Below are 13,044 nucleotides of genomic sequence, written 5' to 3'. Positions count from 1 at the left end.
AGGACAAGTCAATCACACTTATAGAAAGATATTTTTTTTGGTCAATATAGAAAGATAATTAATTAATATGGTTTTGAAGTAGTTGGCAAATAGAGATATATACGATGATGTATACAAAAGCCTATAGCTTGAACATAACTAAATTTTGATTTTCCAAGAATGAGAATGAGAATGAGAATAAGAATTCCATTCCAATTTCCATGCTTGTCACTTTCTCCTCAAGGCTTGATTATTATATTTGAACTTAATATAATTTATTTTGACCACACACAAGAACTACTACTAGTCTTAAGTCTTAACCACCAACCAACCAACTAACCAGACACATCACAGCCTGCCCTAGGAAGTAGGAAATAGAAATACTCATACTCATCCCGAGTTGCTAACCGAGTCAAAACCGATTCCTGTTTGTTTTCCTTTTGAGCTGTGTTGTCAATGTCATCTATCACCAATTAATGGTCCATGCCCACAACCTTCAACCCTTAGATCTCATCTTCCCCATTCAATTCCCACCGTCCGATCACTTTTCCTCTTTCTTTTTCCTTCTCTCTCTTTTCTTTCTCTCTCTCTCTCTGGTGTTCAGTTGCAGCAGAACTTCGATTTTCGACGGAAAATTCAACAATCAACGAACCCTAATCAGCACAGACCACAATCTCTAGAGAGAGAGCTTTCTCTGCAAGCAATCAATGGCGTTGTTTCTTTCTTTCTCAGCAGGTACCAACCACTTTCTTGGATTCTTGTTTCGGAAACTACACTAATTGTCACGGATCTTCATTTCATTTCATTTCATTTCATTTCATTTCCTTCCATCGTAGTACTGTGTTACGCATTTACTTTACCCAATCCATTCCCTCTTGATTTTCCCTCTCAAATTTTCATGTTCTGATTGGTTTCTATGTGTCACAGTTCATCAATTGATTTTATGATTTTTGAATTCAAGTTCAGAAAGAGTTTTCAATTTCTCTATTAGCTCAGATTTTACAATTGGAGATGTTTTTTATAGCAACTGCGTAGTGGGTATTAGAAATCTATGTGCAAATCTTGGTTTTGTGGTTCAGGGGCATGCTTGCTTTTTTTGCAGATTTGAATGAGTTTGGAGCAAGAAACAGTTGCCAGTTGAAGTAATCTCTGGCAGTTTAATAGTGGGTGGAGGTTCATACTTCAAACTTCATTGTGTGGCTGGCAGGGGAGAGTTTAAATTTGAACTACAGATAAACCCAGATTACTCATTTTTGGAGCTCTTTCCTCTTTACTGGGACCATAGAAAATTGATTTGAAGTGTTTGAACCGCGAAGGTATGAGCGAAGCCTGTGCGATTTCTGGTTTTTAACTAACTTGAGATTGACCTGCCAAATGGTACTAGCCTAAGAGAGAGGTAGGAGGTCGATCAATGGAGGACTTAACTAAATATGCACACAGTCCTGCTCACTTGGCAGTTGCCAGGCGTGACCATGCTGTCCTGCGCCGCATTGTTTCCGGGCTTCCGCGGCTGGCTAAGGCTGGTGAGGTAAACACGGAAGCTGAGTCTCTTGCTGCTGAAGTTAGAGCGGATGAGGTATCTGCTGTTATTGATCGCCGTGATGTTCCTGGTAGGGAGACCCCTCTTCACCTTGCAGTGAGGCTCAGGGATCCTGTCTCTGCTGAGGTTTTAATGGCTGCTGGTGCGGATTGGAGTTTGCAGAATGAGAACGGGTGGAGTGCTCTCCAAGAAGCTGTGTGTACTAGAGAGGAAGCTATTGCGATGATTATTGCACGGCACTATCAACCTCTGGCTTGGGCTAAATGGTGTCGTAGGCTTCCCCGCATTGTTGCTTCAGCATCTCGTATTCGTGATTTTTATATGGAGATAACTTTTCATTTTGAGAGCTCTGTAATTCCTTTTATTGGGCGGATAGCTCCTTCAGATACTTACCGAATATGGAAGCGAGGTTCTAATCTCCGTGCTGACATGACCCTTGCTGGTTTTGATGGCTTACGGATCCAAAGATCGGACCAAACCTTTTTGTTCCTTGGAGAGGGCTATACTTCAGAGGACAGTAATTTAACACTGGCACCTGGTTCTTTGATTGCTCTTTCTCATAAAGAGAAGGAAATCACAAATGCTTTGGAAGGAGCCGGTACACAACCAACAGAAGCTGAAGTTGCTCATGAAGTTTCTTTGATGTCTCAGACAAACATGTACAGACCAGGTATTGATGTTACTCAAGCGGAGCTGATTCCCCATTTAAATTGGAGGCGCCAGGAGAAGACTGAGATAGTTGGGAATTGGAAGGCAAAAGTTTATGACATGCTTAATGTAATGGTGAGTGTTAAGTCAAGGCGGGTTCCAGGTGCTATGACAGATGAAGAGCTTTTTGCTGTGGAGGATGGAGAAAGTATGGTAAATGGGGAACACAATGATGAGTATGATGATGTACTGACTGCTGAGGAAAGACTGCAGTTAGATTCTGCACTGCGTACGGGGAATTCTGATGGTACATGTGAAGATGACGAACATGGTGCCCATGATGGTCAAGAAAATGTCTCATCAACTTCTAATGAAAATTCGGAAGCCAATGGTGCGGTTAAAGAGAAGAAGAGCTGGTTTGGTTGGAACAAGAAAAGTTTGAAGAGCGGTAGTGATGACCCTGAGGATTCCAAATCTTTGAAGAAAGTTTCAAAGTTTGGCCCAGAAAGTAGCAACCAGAGATCAGGTGATCAGCAAAAGTTAGCATCTGAGTTTCTGAAGGAGGATAGTGGAGACTCTAAAAAGGGAAAAGATAAAAACAGTAAAAAGAAGAAGAAAGGAGCGGTCAGTGAGCCTAAGAATGAGAGCGAGTATAAAAAGGGCTTAAGACCTGTCTTGTGGTTGACGCATGACTTCCCTTTGGAAACCAATGAGCTTCTGCCGCTACTTGACATCTTAGCAAATAAGGTTAAGGCTATTAGAAGACTCAGGGAGCTTTTGACAACTAAGCTTCCTTATGGAACTTTTCCTGTCAAGGTAATCCAAATGCCATAACCTTAAGCTGTTAACTGTTTATGCAATACTGCTCTGCACCCTGTATCTGCTTTTTTAAACTGAAAGTGAGCTAAGATTTTATTTAATAGTATAAATATACTGGATGAATATTTGAATTTTCTAAGTTAAGGTTTCACAACTTCGATGAGATTCTGTCTAACAGCCACGGGTCAGTCCATGTTTCTTATGGTCATTCTTGTACTGACATTTGTGCGTGCTTATATCGCAAGTGTCTCGAATAACTGACAATCATCACATGATACTTCTTTACTGTTATGATATCTTAAACTAAGTAAAGCTACTGTGAAATGATACTAGACTGTTTAATGTGCAAAAGCAGGATTTGCTGTCCAGTTTTCATTTTTCCCCTCTCCAGGTTTCTCTAGTTGTATTTTGCTTTATGAGAGTTCTTTTTAGTTGACACTTGGCAGAAATTTTCTGATGATCATGAATCATCACACTTAGACCTTATCATGGATTATTTATACCTTGGTCAATTTCAGTCTCGTTAATAAAAAATCTAAAGAAATCAAACTTAGTGCTGGTGCAGCAATAATGTGCCTGATTTTCTGCTTGTCTATGTGCCACGTCCCTTTTTTTTGTGGGATGTTCAGCAATCAGCATCCATGTTTGGTCTTCATAAAGGCTTCTGTTTTTAATGATAATAATCTCTGGTGCTACTTAGGTTGCTATCCCAATAGTCCCTACTATCCGGGTGATTGTCACTTTTACGAAATTTGAGGAGCTTCAGCCAGCAGAGGAGTTTTCAACTCCACTTTCCAGCCCTGCCCATTTCCAGGATGCCAAATCCAAGGAATCAGAGGGATCTACATCATGGATTTCATGGATGAAAGGAAATCGAGGGGGGCAGTCCAGTGACTCTGATAGTCACAGATATAAGGATGAAGTTGATCCGTTCAACATACCTGCAGACTACAAATGGGTGGACGCCAATGAGAAGAAACGGCGAATGAAGGCAAAGAAAGCTAGAAGTAAGAAACTTAAGAAGCAGACAGCAGCTAAAAGTGGAGATGGAGTACATCAAGTGACAGAGGAGGTTGAAGAACAATAGTAATATCATGATTTGGTATCTCTGGGTAAAATTGCAGCTTTGGCAATTGTTACCAGAGAGAGAGAGTCTTTCTTGTTGCACAGCCACAGCTGACTATACATTTCAACATTGGAGGGTTTCTCTAAAAATCTACTAGAAATTTCTTGGGCAACCAATTGTGTTAGTCATGAAAAAAGTTGCCTTTATTTTTCTCCCCTGTTCCTCCAAGGAAGCTTAAATTGTTGTATTGTCATGTGAAGTGAATTTGAAGAGGCAAGAGTCTATTGCTCCTTCAATTGCTAGGCTTCATTCTAATTTTCATTGGATGCCAATATCTGTATCTACACCTGTGTCGATGACCATCGATTTTACATTTTCATGAGTGATATTCTCTGTAGTCTTAACTTTTCTTTCATCAAGATTTTGTATGCTCTTTTCAAAGGACTTAATTGCCTTAGTAAAGTTTGTCCAAACATCGTATCTGCTTATTGAATTACCGTATATTACCAGATATGTTCTGCTTTCTGAGTTCTAATGGATGGTCTGAGCTTTGAAGATGTCAATTGGTTGCAGCATACACATACTCATTCATCTGAAAATCCAATCAGAAGAAATGTGCTAATAATACACTTTTTAATGCTTGAAATTCTTATGACATTAGTAAATCATGTAAATTTCATTCTTATCTAATGAGGACCGTTTTTTTATCTAGTGAGAAGTCAATTTAACCTGATATAATGAAACATGTATTGAAGAGTATTTTGTTAGCATTTCTTCAAAAAAACTGGATAACAACAAGTTCCATGTGTATTGATTCTTCTATCACTTAAATTAAATTCCTGATCGCAGTGCACTCTTATTGGCATGTTCAATGGTTATATGTACAAAGAATTTATATTGTTTTGCAAAAATACAAAAAATCTATTGTCTGTTAATTATCATATAGGCTAGACAACATGTTTGTTGATAAATAACCTAATACAGAGAGATAGATACCCTACCAAAACCTGCCCTTGTTTACACTCAAATAGTCACTCATTACTTTTTCCCAATATTTCTCATTCCATCTATAAGGAAGCACCAACTTGAACCCAATGCTACAACAAAAAAGTCAGGAAGCTATCAGGAAATTGACCAGTGATAATTAGTGCTGGTCTCCCTTCCTAGGCTGGCTTCATACTCAGCCATTGACACATTAGCCTTATCTTGTCTCCTTACCTTTGTATAGTGAAAGTTCCAATGAGAATATTTTTGTGTTCTGTCAATTACTTCCGGAATCAAATCAAATCAAATCTTTGATAATGTTAGACACGTAGCGGATTTGGATTATGTGTTTAATAGCGTTCTGCATTCAAGTATTTTAAGTCGTTTGATTTCATATGACTCACATTATGAGTTACTATTCCAAGTTCTTTGTTACAACTTACAACTTAAATATGAACCGTCCAATCAAGATCAGACGACTAAAAATGTTTGACTACGTGAATGAAAGATTTCCCTGTTTGTCGGTAATCCAAATCCACACGTAGTACTATGATTATAACAAGAAGGAGAAATAAGAAAGCTGACAATCCACAAAGCTGAAGTACCTGCATCTCTGTGGAGAGCCAAATGCTATTAAGGCTTGGGAAATTACTCCTAATCCCATCAACAAGTTGCATGAATTCTTCAAATTCAACCACTTTCATTTCACATGCTTTGTCTCCCAGCCTCACATGCATACTAAGAAGAGACCTGGGGACCCATAGCTTGTGATTGGACCACACATATTCATCAATATCAGACCTCGGCTGGTTACCACTTTCTTGAGGCATCAGCACAAGTCAGGTCATGACAAAATCAAAGAATGTAAAACACACAGGGTAAATGGGATAAATGAGAAGAGTTTAGGCTTTGATCACAAAGATTCAAGTTCATGTACATAAAAGAGCAAATGTAAGCAATTTTCATGTCCACTAGTTAAATATCAATTTATTTTTCCAAAGGCAGCATGGCGGGCCTCATTGAATAACTTGCATGTGTACTCTGTTGGAACCCCATTAAGTAGCGTACCGCCTAAAGATGATAGTCAGGACCTATTGAAGAATGATATCACAAACACCAGAAAGACTGAACAAGTTATCTCCTAATCATTTTATCTTAGTTTTACAAAATGACTTAACAGAGAAGAGGGGAATCTAAGGAGAAATTGTTCCTAAACTAGGAAGCCCAATGGGAAAAAAGAGAGTTAATCGTGGTAACTGGTAAGTATTTGAGGATTCACAATCAAGGTAAATGCTGTCTTGGTCACTCATGACGTCAAAAATATTAAACATGACAATAAATTTGAATGTAAGTATTAAATGTTTTGTTGAAGTGATAAGCAAGTTAGACCCTTTAAAGATTATTTGATCACAATTTCGTATTTGGGGTAAGACATTTGTTGTGAGAGACATACAAATATTTTCCGAACGGATGACGACATCCGTCAAAGACAAAAATAATACTCATTCCGTTCCCTATTATAAGTCATTTTTACCTAATTCTCTAGAATTACGAAAAGTAGTTAAAATTAGTTAGTAACTATCTATTTTTTCCTAAATCACCCCCCATTCAAAAGATTTTCAATTTCATTATTTTTCATCTCTATTCTCTTTCCATATTAATGTTTCAATATCTCTTAAACCTCCCTCCACCAATAAAAAAAATGAAATTTCCCTCACCAATAAAAAATGAAATTTTGAAAGTTTTTGATGTAGATATAAATGGTGGTCCCTTTGGAAATAAAGAAAAATTTTGGAAAGTAGAAAAAATCTTTTAATACTATAAGGGTAAAAATGGTAAAAAAAAATTAATGTTGCATAAATATTAAAATGACTTATATTTTGGAAAAAAAAAACTCAGAAAATATGACTCATAAATAAATTATAATTAAGGACAGATGGAGTAAGGAGTAGTAATAAAGTGACTTACAAGAACAAATATTTAAAAGTTATTTTATTATTTCAATCAATATAAAATTTAAAAATATTATTTTATAATATTTAATAAAAAGAACATTTAATACTTTTTCTACTTTTCAAATTTTGAAAAGGAAATATTAATTCCAGTCAACTGGCAAACTGTAACTTTTATGTGTTACCTTAAATGAAGCCCATGCATGGGATGGGCCCAACCGTGACCTGGAACTGGAAGCCTCAACGGTCAAATTTCAAAAGCTGAGATTCTGATACATTTCTTGACCGTTTTGTTTAGTTCTTCTCATATCCTCTATTTTCTCATTTTTCAGTTTCATTCATTCATTCATTCATTCTCATGAGTTCTCAAACACTCATCATTTTCTCTTTATAAGCAGAAAAAGCCACTTTATGCAAACTAGCTTTGGCTAATCATGAAGTGCTTTCTACCTTGTTTTGCTGCTTCCAAACGCCGCCGAAAGCATTCCCGTTCTGCAAATACACACCAAGTAAGCTCACTTGCTTTGATTCACATTTCACATCATCTCTCTCTTTCTCAATCAAAGCTGAATTTTGTTACAGACCCATGTTGCAGAAGGAGCTCTTGAACCTGCTATTCAGCTCACAAAGCAAAAGACTGATGTTGAAGAAGCCATTGACTACATAGCTGAATCAAAGTAAGCTATCCATTCCATTATGATTTTGATTGGAACCTTAAACGTTAAATTAAATTTCCCATGTTCATTTATTCTCTACAATTCAATTCAGAATAGCAATTGAAGAGCAATCAATTAAAGGTGCTGAAGCTGAAATTACATCTACCAAGGAACTAGCAAAGAACATTGAAGGAAGTCAAGGAACAAAGGAGGAGCATGAAAAAGCATCAAGTGAGGAGAAGAAGGATAGTGATGAAGGGGATGATGAGTTTAGTAAAGGATTGGCTCAAGAAGAATCTTCAGGGTCACTCTTTTCACTGTCCTTTGAATCTAGAAAACAAGTTTCAGCTGCCACAAATATGGAGATTGAAGTTGATAGTCCAATGCAACTCCCTCGTGTCATCCACACCATAAAAGAGGCACATGAAGCATCTGGGTCAGTAATGAATCCACTTGGAAATGATTCTCAGGGAAAGCCATCAGAGAAGGAAGCAGAGGAAGAGAACACCATGCTGCTAGATGAGCAACCAATCATGAGAAAGGTGAAATCTTCTGCTGAAGAACTAATCAACAAGTTGGAGGAAAACAATGAGGACAAAGGGAAAGCAACAGGGTCGAATCACCATGTCTCCAATTATCGATATCAAGATTGCTCTGATGATGGATATGAGGATGTTAATATGGAAGAACAGGCTCAAGAAGAGTCTTCAGAATCTCTGTTTTCTCTATCCACTGATTCTATAAGACGATTTTCATCAACTGAAAAAGCAGAGAATGAAGTCAACAGTATAATTCCAGCAGATGTTTCAGTTCCTATCACAAATGAAGAAACTCAAGGAAGGATTCTAGATGACTCTTCAGTGCTGAATCCAATTGAGAATCTTGCTCAAGGAAGTGTGATCAAAGCAACAGTGCTACAGCCTCCAAATGACGATAAAGAAAACATCAATTCGGTAGTGCAGGATGTTGACATACCCACTACCCCAGAGCCAAATTTGAAGCTGTCAAACCGCAATGCAAGGCAGAGGAAGATCAATGACAAGAAGAAAGAAGTTGGGGTAGACACCAGCCTTTCAAACTGGTTGGCTGATTCGGAAACTACACCGGTTTCCATGAATAGTACAAATTCTGTGGGAGAACAGACACCAAATGGAGGAAGAGGTTCACCTTGGAGTCGTGAGGATAGGCCAATTCTGGGAGCATTGACAGTTGAGGAGATAAAAAAGTTCTCAGTATCTGCATCTTCAAGAAGGACTAGAAGTCCGAGTCCGGACGATACACCTATCATAGGAACTGTGGGGAGTTACTGGAGTCATACAGGGCAGAGCAAGAATTCGAAATCCAACAACAGTGGAAAGGTAAGTGAAGTGAATTTCATTATTTAGATAGTGGCTGAATGAGGGTGTACAAATTAGATAATAATTGCTTGTGTTGCAGGATGCGAAACTAAAATGGAGTTCTCCAAGAGTGAAGACCAGACTAGATCGGGCGTTCGAAGCTAGTGTTGCTGAAAACTAAAATGGAGGAGAGAGATTGAGCATGATTATTGACAAGGCCTTATTTTCCTTTCTTAGTGTTATTTGACCATTTGATGCATATTGCGAGTACATGTAAAAATGTCTTAATTTGTACTGTCTTTTTTTTGTTCATCCCTGAAGCAGAAGCAGAATGTGATGCTTTAGTTAGCCAATGAAATAAGGTTGAAAAAGAAGCATTGAAATCGTGTTTTTATTTTAGAACTGTGTACGAATAAATAAGAGGGCAGTAACAAAAATGATGCCCCTCTTACATAGCCTCTCTAACACTACCAAAGTAATATACATTAGTACAACAATCGTAATGAATCTTTTACGCATCTACTCATGGCAACAATTCAAGCAGGTTTGCTCCAACTGTGAGGCCTATACATCATGAAAGAGTCTCCTTATCTGGTCAACTGTTGAAGGCATCAGCGTCACTGGGCAGCGCTTATACTGTCATGAACAAACACCAAAAAAGAAAAATAATTAGATAGGAACAAATGCTGAGTTTGTAAGTTTAACTTCAAACAGGAAGAGTAATTTGAATTATAACTTCCAATTAAACCATCAACAATGTTTCATCTAGATTTAGATTACAATCTCTCAACAATTGTCTAGATCTCTCACCTGAGAAATATACTTGAATACACAAGCATAGCAGAAGACGAACCCTGAAACTGAAATTACAGATGGATTTACACGCTTCTGCAAACACAAGGGGCAAACTGCTCTGTCTGGGGGTAGCGGTACCCCTTCTTTTGCTACCTGTTCATATTACATATTAGATATACAGAACATTGCAGATCCCTAAGGCAAAGCACCAATCACAAATTTGGCAATATCTATATTCTATACTCTAGTGAAAAGTGAGCTTTTACTATCAAAATTAAAATCATAATTTGTTTGACCAGAAGTGGAAAGCAAGTACATATAGAGAAAAAAAGAAGTGGAGAAATACAAACAATTTTTTTTTTCTTTACCTTTGGTGGAGGAGGTGGAGGGGGAGGAGGATATACTGTTGGAGCTGACATTCTCTCCTCAGCAGACTGGTACCACCATTCCATCATCTACATATAATCACACAGTTGATGCGTTAATGATTATGCTCCTTGGTAATATGTACATAAAGAAAACATATATAACAGCCCGTCACTTCCGGGCATACTTAGGAACCCTAGACAGACAAGAAGTCAAACTTTAAGACACAGTGAATCACCCAGGCAACGGATGGAGTGAAGCGTTTGAGCCAACCAAGAGTAATCAGTTCTAAAATTCAAAACTAAGCAAATAATATCCACCAAGCTAAAGTATGCTAATGTTTACCAAGAAAATTGAATTAGTATTGGCATATTGCCAGTACTCAATGAAGGAAGAAAGAATATTAAAAGGGATAGTCATCTTACTTTAAAGAAGAACACTGCTGCAATCAATCCGGTTTGTGCATAGTCAAGTACAGTGTATGAACAGCTGAGTAATGCTCCTTGCAATGTCTGCATTACGAAATATATGATACATTCATAATCAGGTTTGTGTGGATAAAATGAAGCATAAACAGACATTTACTCATACAGTCAGCATTATCATGTGCTTATATACAAAAAGAAAGTCAGTTCACCATTTTATCATGTAAAACCTGATGTAGAAGGTTTAATTATGCAGTAAACAAGTTTCTCAGTCTAAATGTAATATTATATACTAGTCAACATGTGAGAAGCAGAAAAGAGAATATGAACTAACTTTTTCAGTTTCTTCTTAATTCATGGAAACTTAGGGGAAGATAAAACCATTAAGCTGATAGAGAATAGTCAAAATACCTTCAACCATTGCGGGCCACGAAGTCTCTCACGTTCACGGCTACGCATCTTTGAAATTCTAGAAGAGGTATCCATCTACCTTGACATGAAAGTAGTAAAGGGGTAAAATCAATCATATGGCAAATTCCTTTCTTGTGTTTGCTAATCAATATGAAATTCTTTTCAAATTAAATAATAGATACTCTTCTAAATGCAATGATCCTAAATGCATACCAGCTCTTGCCCTGTAGCTCGGCAGACCTGAACCCGGAGCACATGCAGTGCTAGAGAGTAGAATCCAGTAGCATCCAACAGGTATAACATCTTGTAAGTGAAATGCATACCTACAATAAGTAAGATGGTTAGGAATACTCATACTTCACAATACTATCACTAATTGTAACAGGACAGATAAACCGCATTCACTTGAAGAATTCTCAAAATTATGTTTATCTGACAAAAATGAAAACTTGTATGCTATGACAGACATCGTCAATAAATCAGATAACATAACCCAAAGTCTCAGCTAATTGTTTTTAACATACCCTCAGTGCTAGCATGCAACCATGGGTAGCAAAATCCAACAAATTTCTGAACTCTGCTTCGGACCCGTGCGGCAATGGAGGCATGGGCATCCAAGGTTGGTGTGGAAACAAGTGAATCCTGTTCAAAACCTCCTACTCCAGCTTCATTATCATCTCCCCAAAGAGTAGCCTGAAGCCTAGCTTCCCTTTCTCTGTTGTAGATTGTATGCAACTTAGATTTCAAATATGGCAACACAACCTGAAAAAACACACAAACACAAACACAAACACAAACACAAAACCAACGTTCCTGAGAACAGAAAATTGAATGTTGATTGAACAGAGAGACCAATTAGGATTAGGGTTAGGGGTTAGAGAATACCAGAAAAACAACAGAAAGAACTTTCTGGCGCCTGTGTAACCCAGAAGCAGTGGCAGTGGTAGCTGCAGCGTTATCGCTAGTATCAACAGTGACATTGGCTGGTCTTCTTCGAAGTCCATACAGCGATTCAGAGAAAGAAGCATCTAACAACGAAAACAAACACCGATCAGCAATGAAATTCAACACTGAGTTTGTGAGCAATGAAATTCAACAGTGAAGTTTGATGAGTTTGTGAGCGATGAAGTCGACGACTCACCGGTGGTTCGTAAACTGTGAGATTCGAGGAGGAGCATGAGGAAGGCGAAGGATTCGTCTTCGTAGTCTAGGAATCTGTGGAGGAAGGGTCGTCGCAAGGCTAACACGCCGATTGAGTATGTGAGTGCGGCGCGGAGGCTGGCCGGAAGCTGCTCCGCCGCCGCCATCTCGAAGAACGTTGGGCGGCTCCCTTGGCCTCCCACCTGAAACAACATCTCTTCTCCGTTTCGATTTCCATTTCTCGGCTCATTTCACCATTCTTTTATTTATCAACTTCTTTTAATTTTAATTTTAGAAAATGTCTGTAAAATGAAAAATTATCTATTTTTCAAGAAATAAAACTTCAAAGTTCAAACACTTCTGATCTTTGTATGGTGAATGTAGGTCGAAGACTCCGGTGGCAACAATTATGTCCGTGGTGGAGCTTGGCGGAGGATATACCTGCAAAATGCACTTTGACGCTAAAGTTAACTTCAACCCGTAGTGGAAGTGATGGGCTTTAATGAAGTCTTTGTGTAAAACTTACGTTTGAGTAATTTTGCAATTGTTTAGTAAGTGTGCCGACTTTGTTTAGCTCGACTAATAGTTGGACGCGATAAATCTTTATTTTGACATCACGGCCGACCAATATGGTATTCACTTAGTTATGGAACATTTAATCCGTCTGAGACAATATTGGGTCATAGGGCAAATTAAGTTGGCTGAAACATGTTTGAATGTAAAATTGTAGTGTCCATAATTAATACATATCCACAATTTTTCCAAATGGTTTCACTTTCGCCAACCACAACTCAACCAGAATCAATCTAACTATTGGGATACAAGGTGTGACTTACAAGTCTTAAAGAGAAAATTAAGTATCAAACAATTTATAAGTGAGAAGGCTCACATCCAATGTCTTAAGAACTTACATGAAAAATGTGGTG

General features: G+C 38.0%; 3 protein-coding genes and 1 pseudogene across 4 annotated transcripts; 2 read left to right on the top strand and 2 right to left on the bottom strand.

Moving 5' to 3' along the window:
* Positions 1-346: 346 nt before the first annotated feature.
* Positions 347-4,563, top strand: LOC130731312 (uncharacterized). Its single transcript, XM_057583556.1, has 3 exons — positions 347-714; positions 1,082-2,983; positions 3,687-4,563. Exons 2-3 carry the CDS (start codon positions 1,391-1,393, stop codon positions 4,071-4,073), a joined length of 1,980 nt encoding a protein of 659 aa, XP_057439539.1. The 5' UTR covers positions 347-714; positions 1,082-1,390; the 3' UTR covers positions 4,074-4,563.
* Positions 4,564-5,049: 486 nt separating this feature from the next.
* LOC130727150 (uncharacterized) lies at positions 5,050-6,516 on the bottom strand (annotated as a pseudogene).
* Positions 6,517-7,296: 780 nt separating this feature from the next.
* LOC130731309 (chitin biosynthesis protein CHS5-like) lies at positions 7,297-9,220 on the top strand. Its single transcript, XM_057583552.1, has 4 exons — positions 7,297-7,497; positions 7,571-7,665; positions 7,757-9,002; positions 9,082-9,220. The coding sequence occupies exons 1-4, from the start codon at positions 7,423-7,425 to the stop codon at positions 9,160-9,162; spliced, it is 1,497 nt and encodes a 498-aa protein (XP_057439535.1). The 5' UTR covers positions 7,297-7,422; the 3' UTR covers positions 9,163-9,220.
* A 124-nt stretch (positions 9,221-9,344) lies between these two features.
* Positions 9,345-12,368, bottom strand: LOC130731311 (peroxisome biogenesis protein 12). Of its 2 annotated transcripts, none has more exons than XM_057583554.1 (9): positions 12,120-12,368; positions 11,864-12,006; positions 11,503-11,791; positions 11,192-11,301; positions 10,979-11,053; positions 10,568-10,654; positions 10,145-10,231; positions 9,792-9,929; positions 9,345-9,617 (listed from the first exon to the last, which is right to left on the bottom strand). In XM_057583554.1, exons 1-9 carry the CDS (start codon positions 12,331-12,333, stop codon positions 9,546-9,548), a joined length of 1,215 nt encoding a protein of 404 aa, XP_057439537.1. In that variant the 5' UTR covers positions 12,334-12,368; the 3' UTR covers positions 9,345-9,545. The 2 variants fall into 2 exon arrangements, with proteins under 2 accessions (XP_057439537.1, XP_057439538.1); XM_057583555.1 differs by having other exon boundaries at positions 11,503-11,740.
* Between the last annotated feature and the right edge of the window lie 676 nt (positions 12,369-13,044).

Source organism: Lotus japonicus, chromosome 1 (assembly GCF_012489685.1).
Source record: "Lotus japonicus ecotype B-129 chromosome 1, LjGifu_v1.2".
Classification (NCBI taxonomy): Eukaryota; Viridiplantae; Streptophyta; class Magnoliopsida; order Fabales; family Fabaceae; genus Lotus; species Lotus japonicus.
Note: the sequence above shows the minus strand (reverse complement) of the source record. Positions and strands in the feature narration are given on the sequence as shown.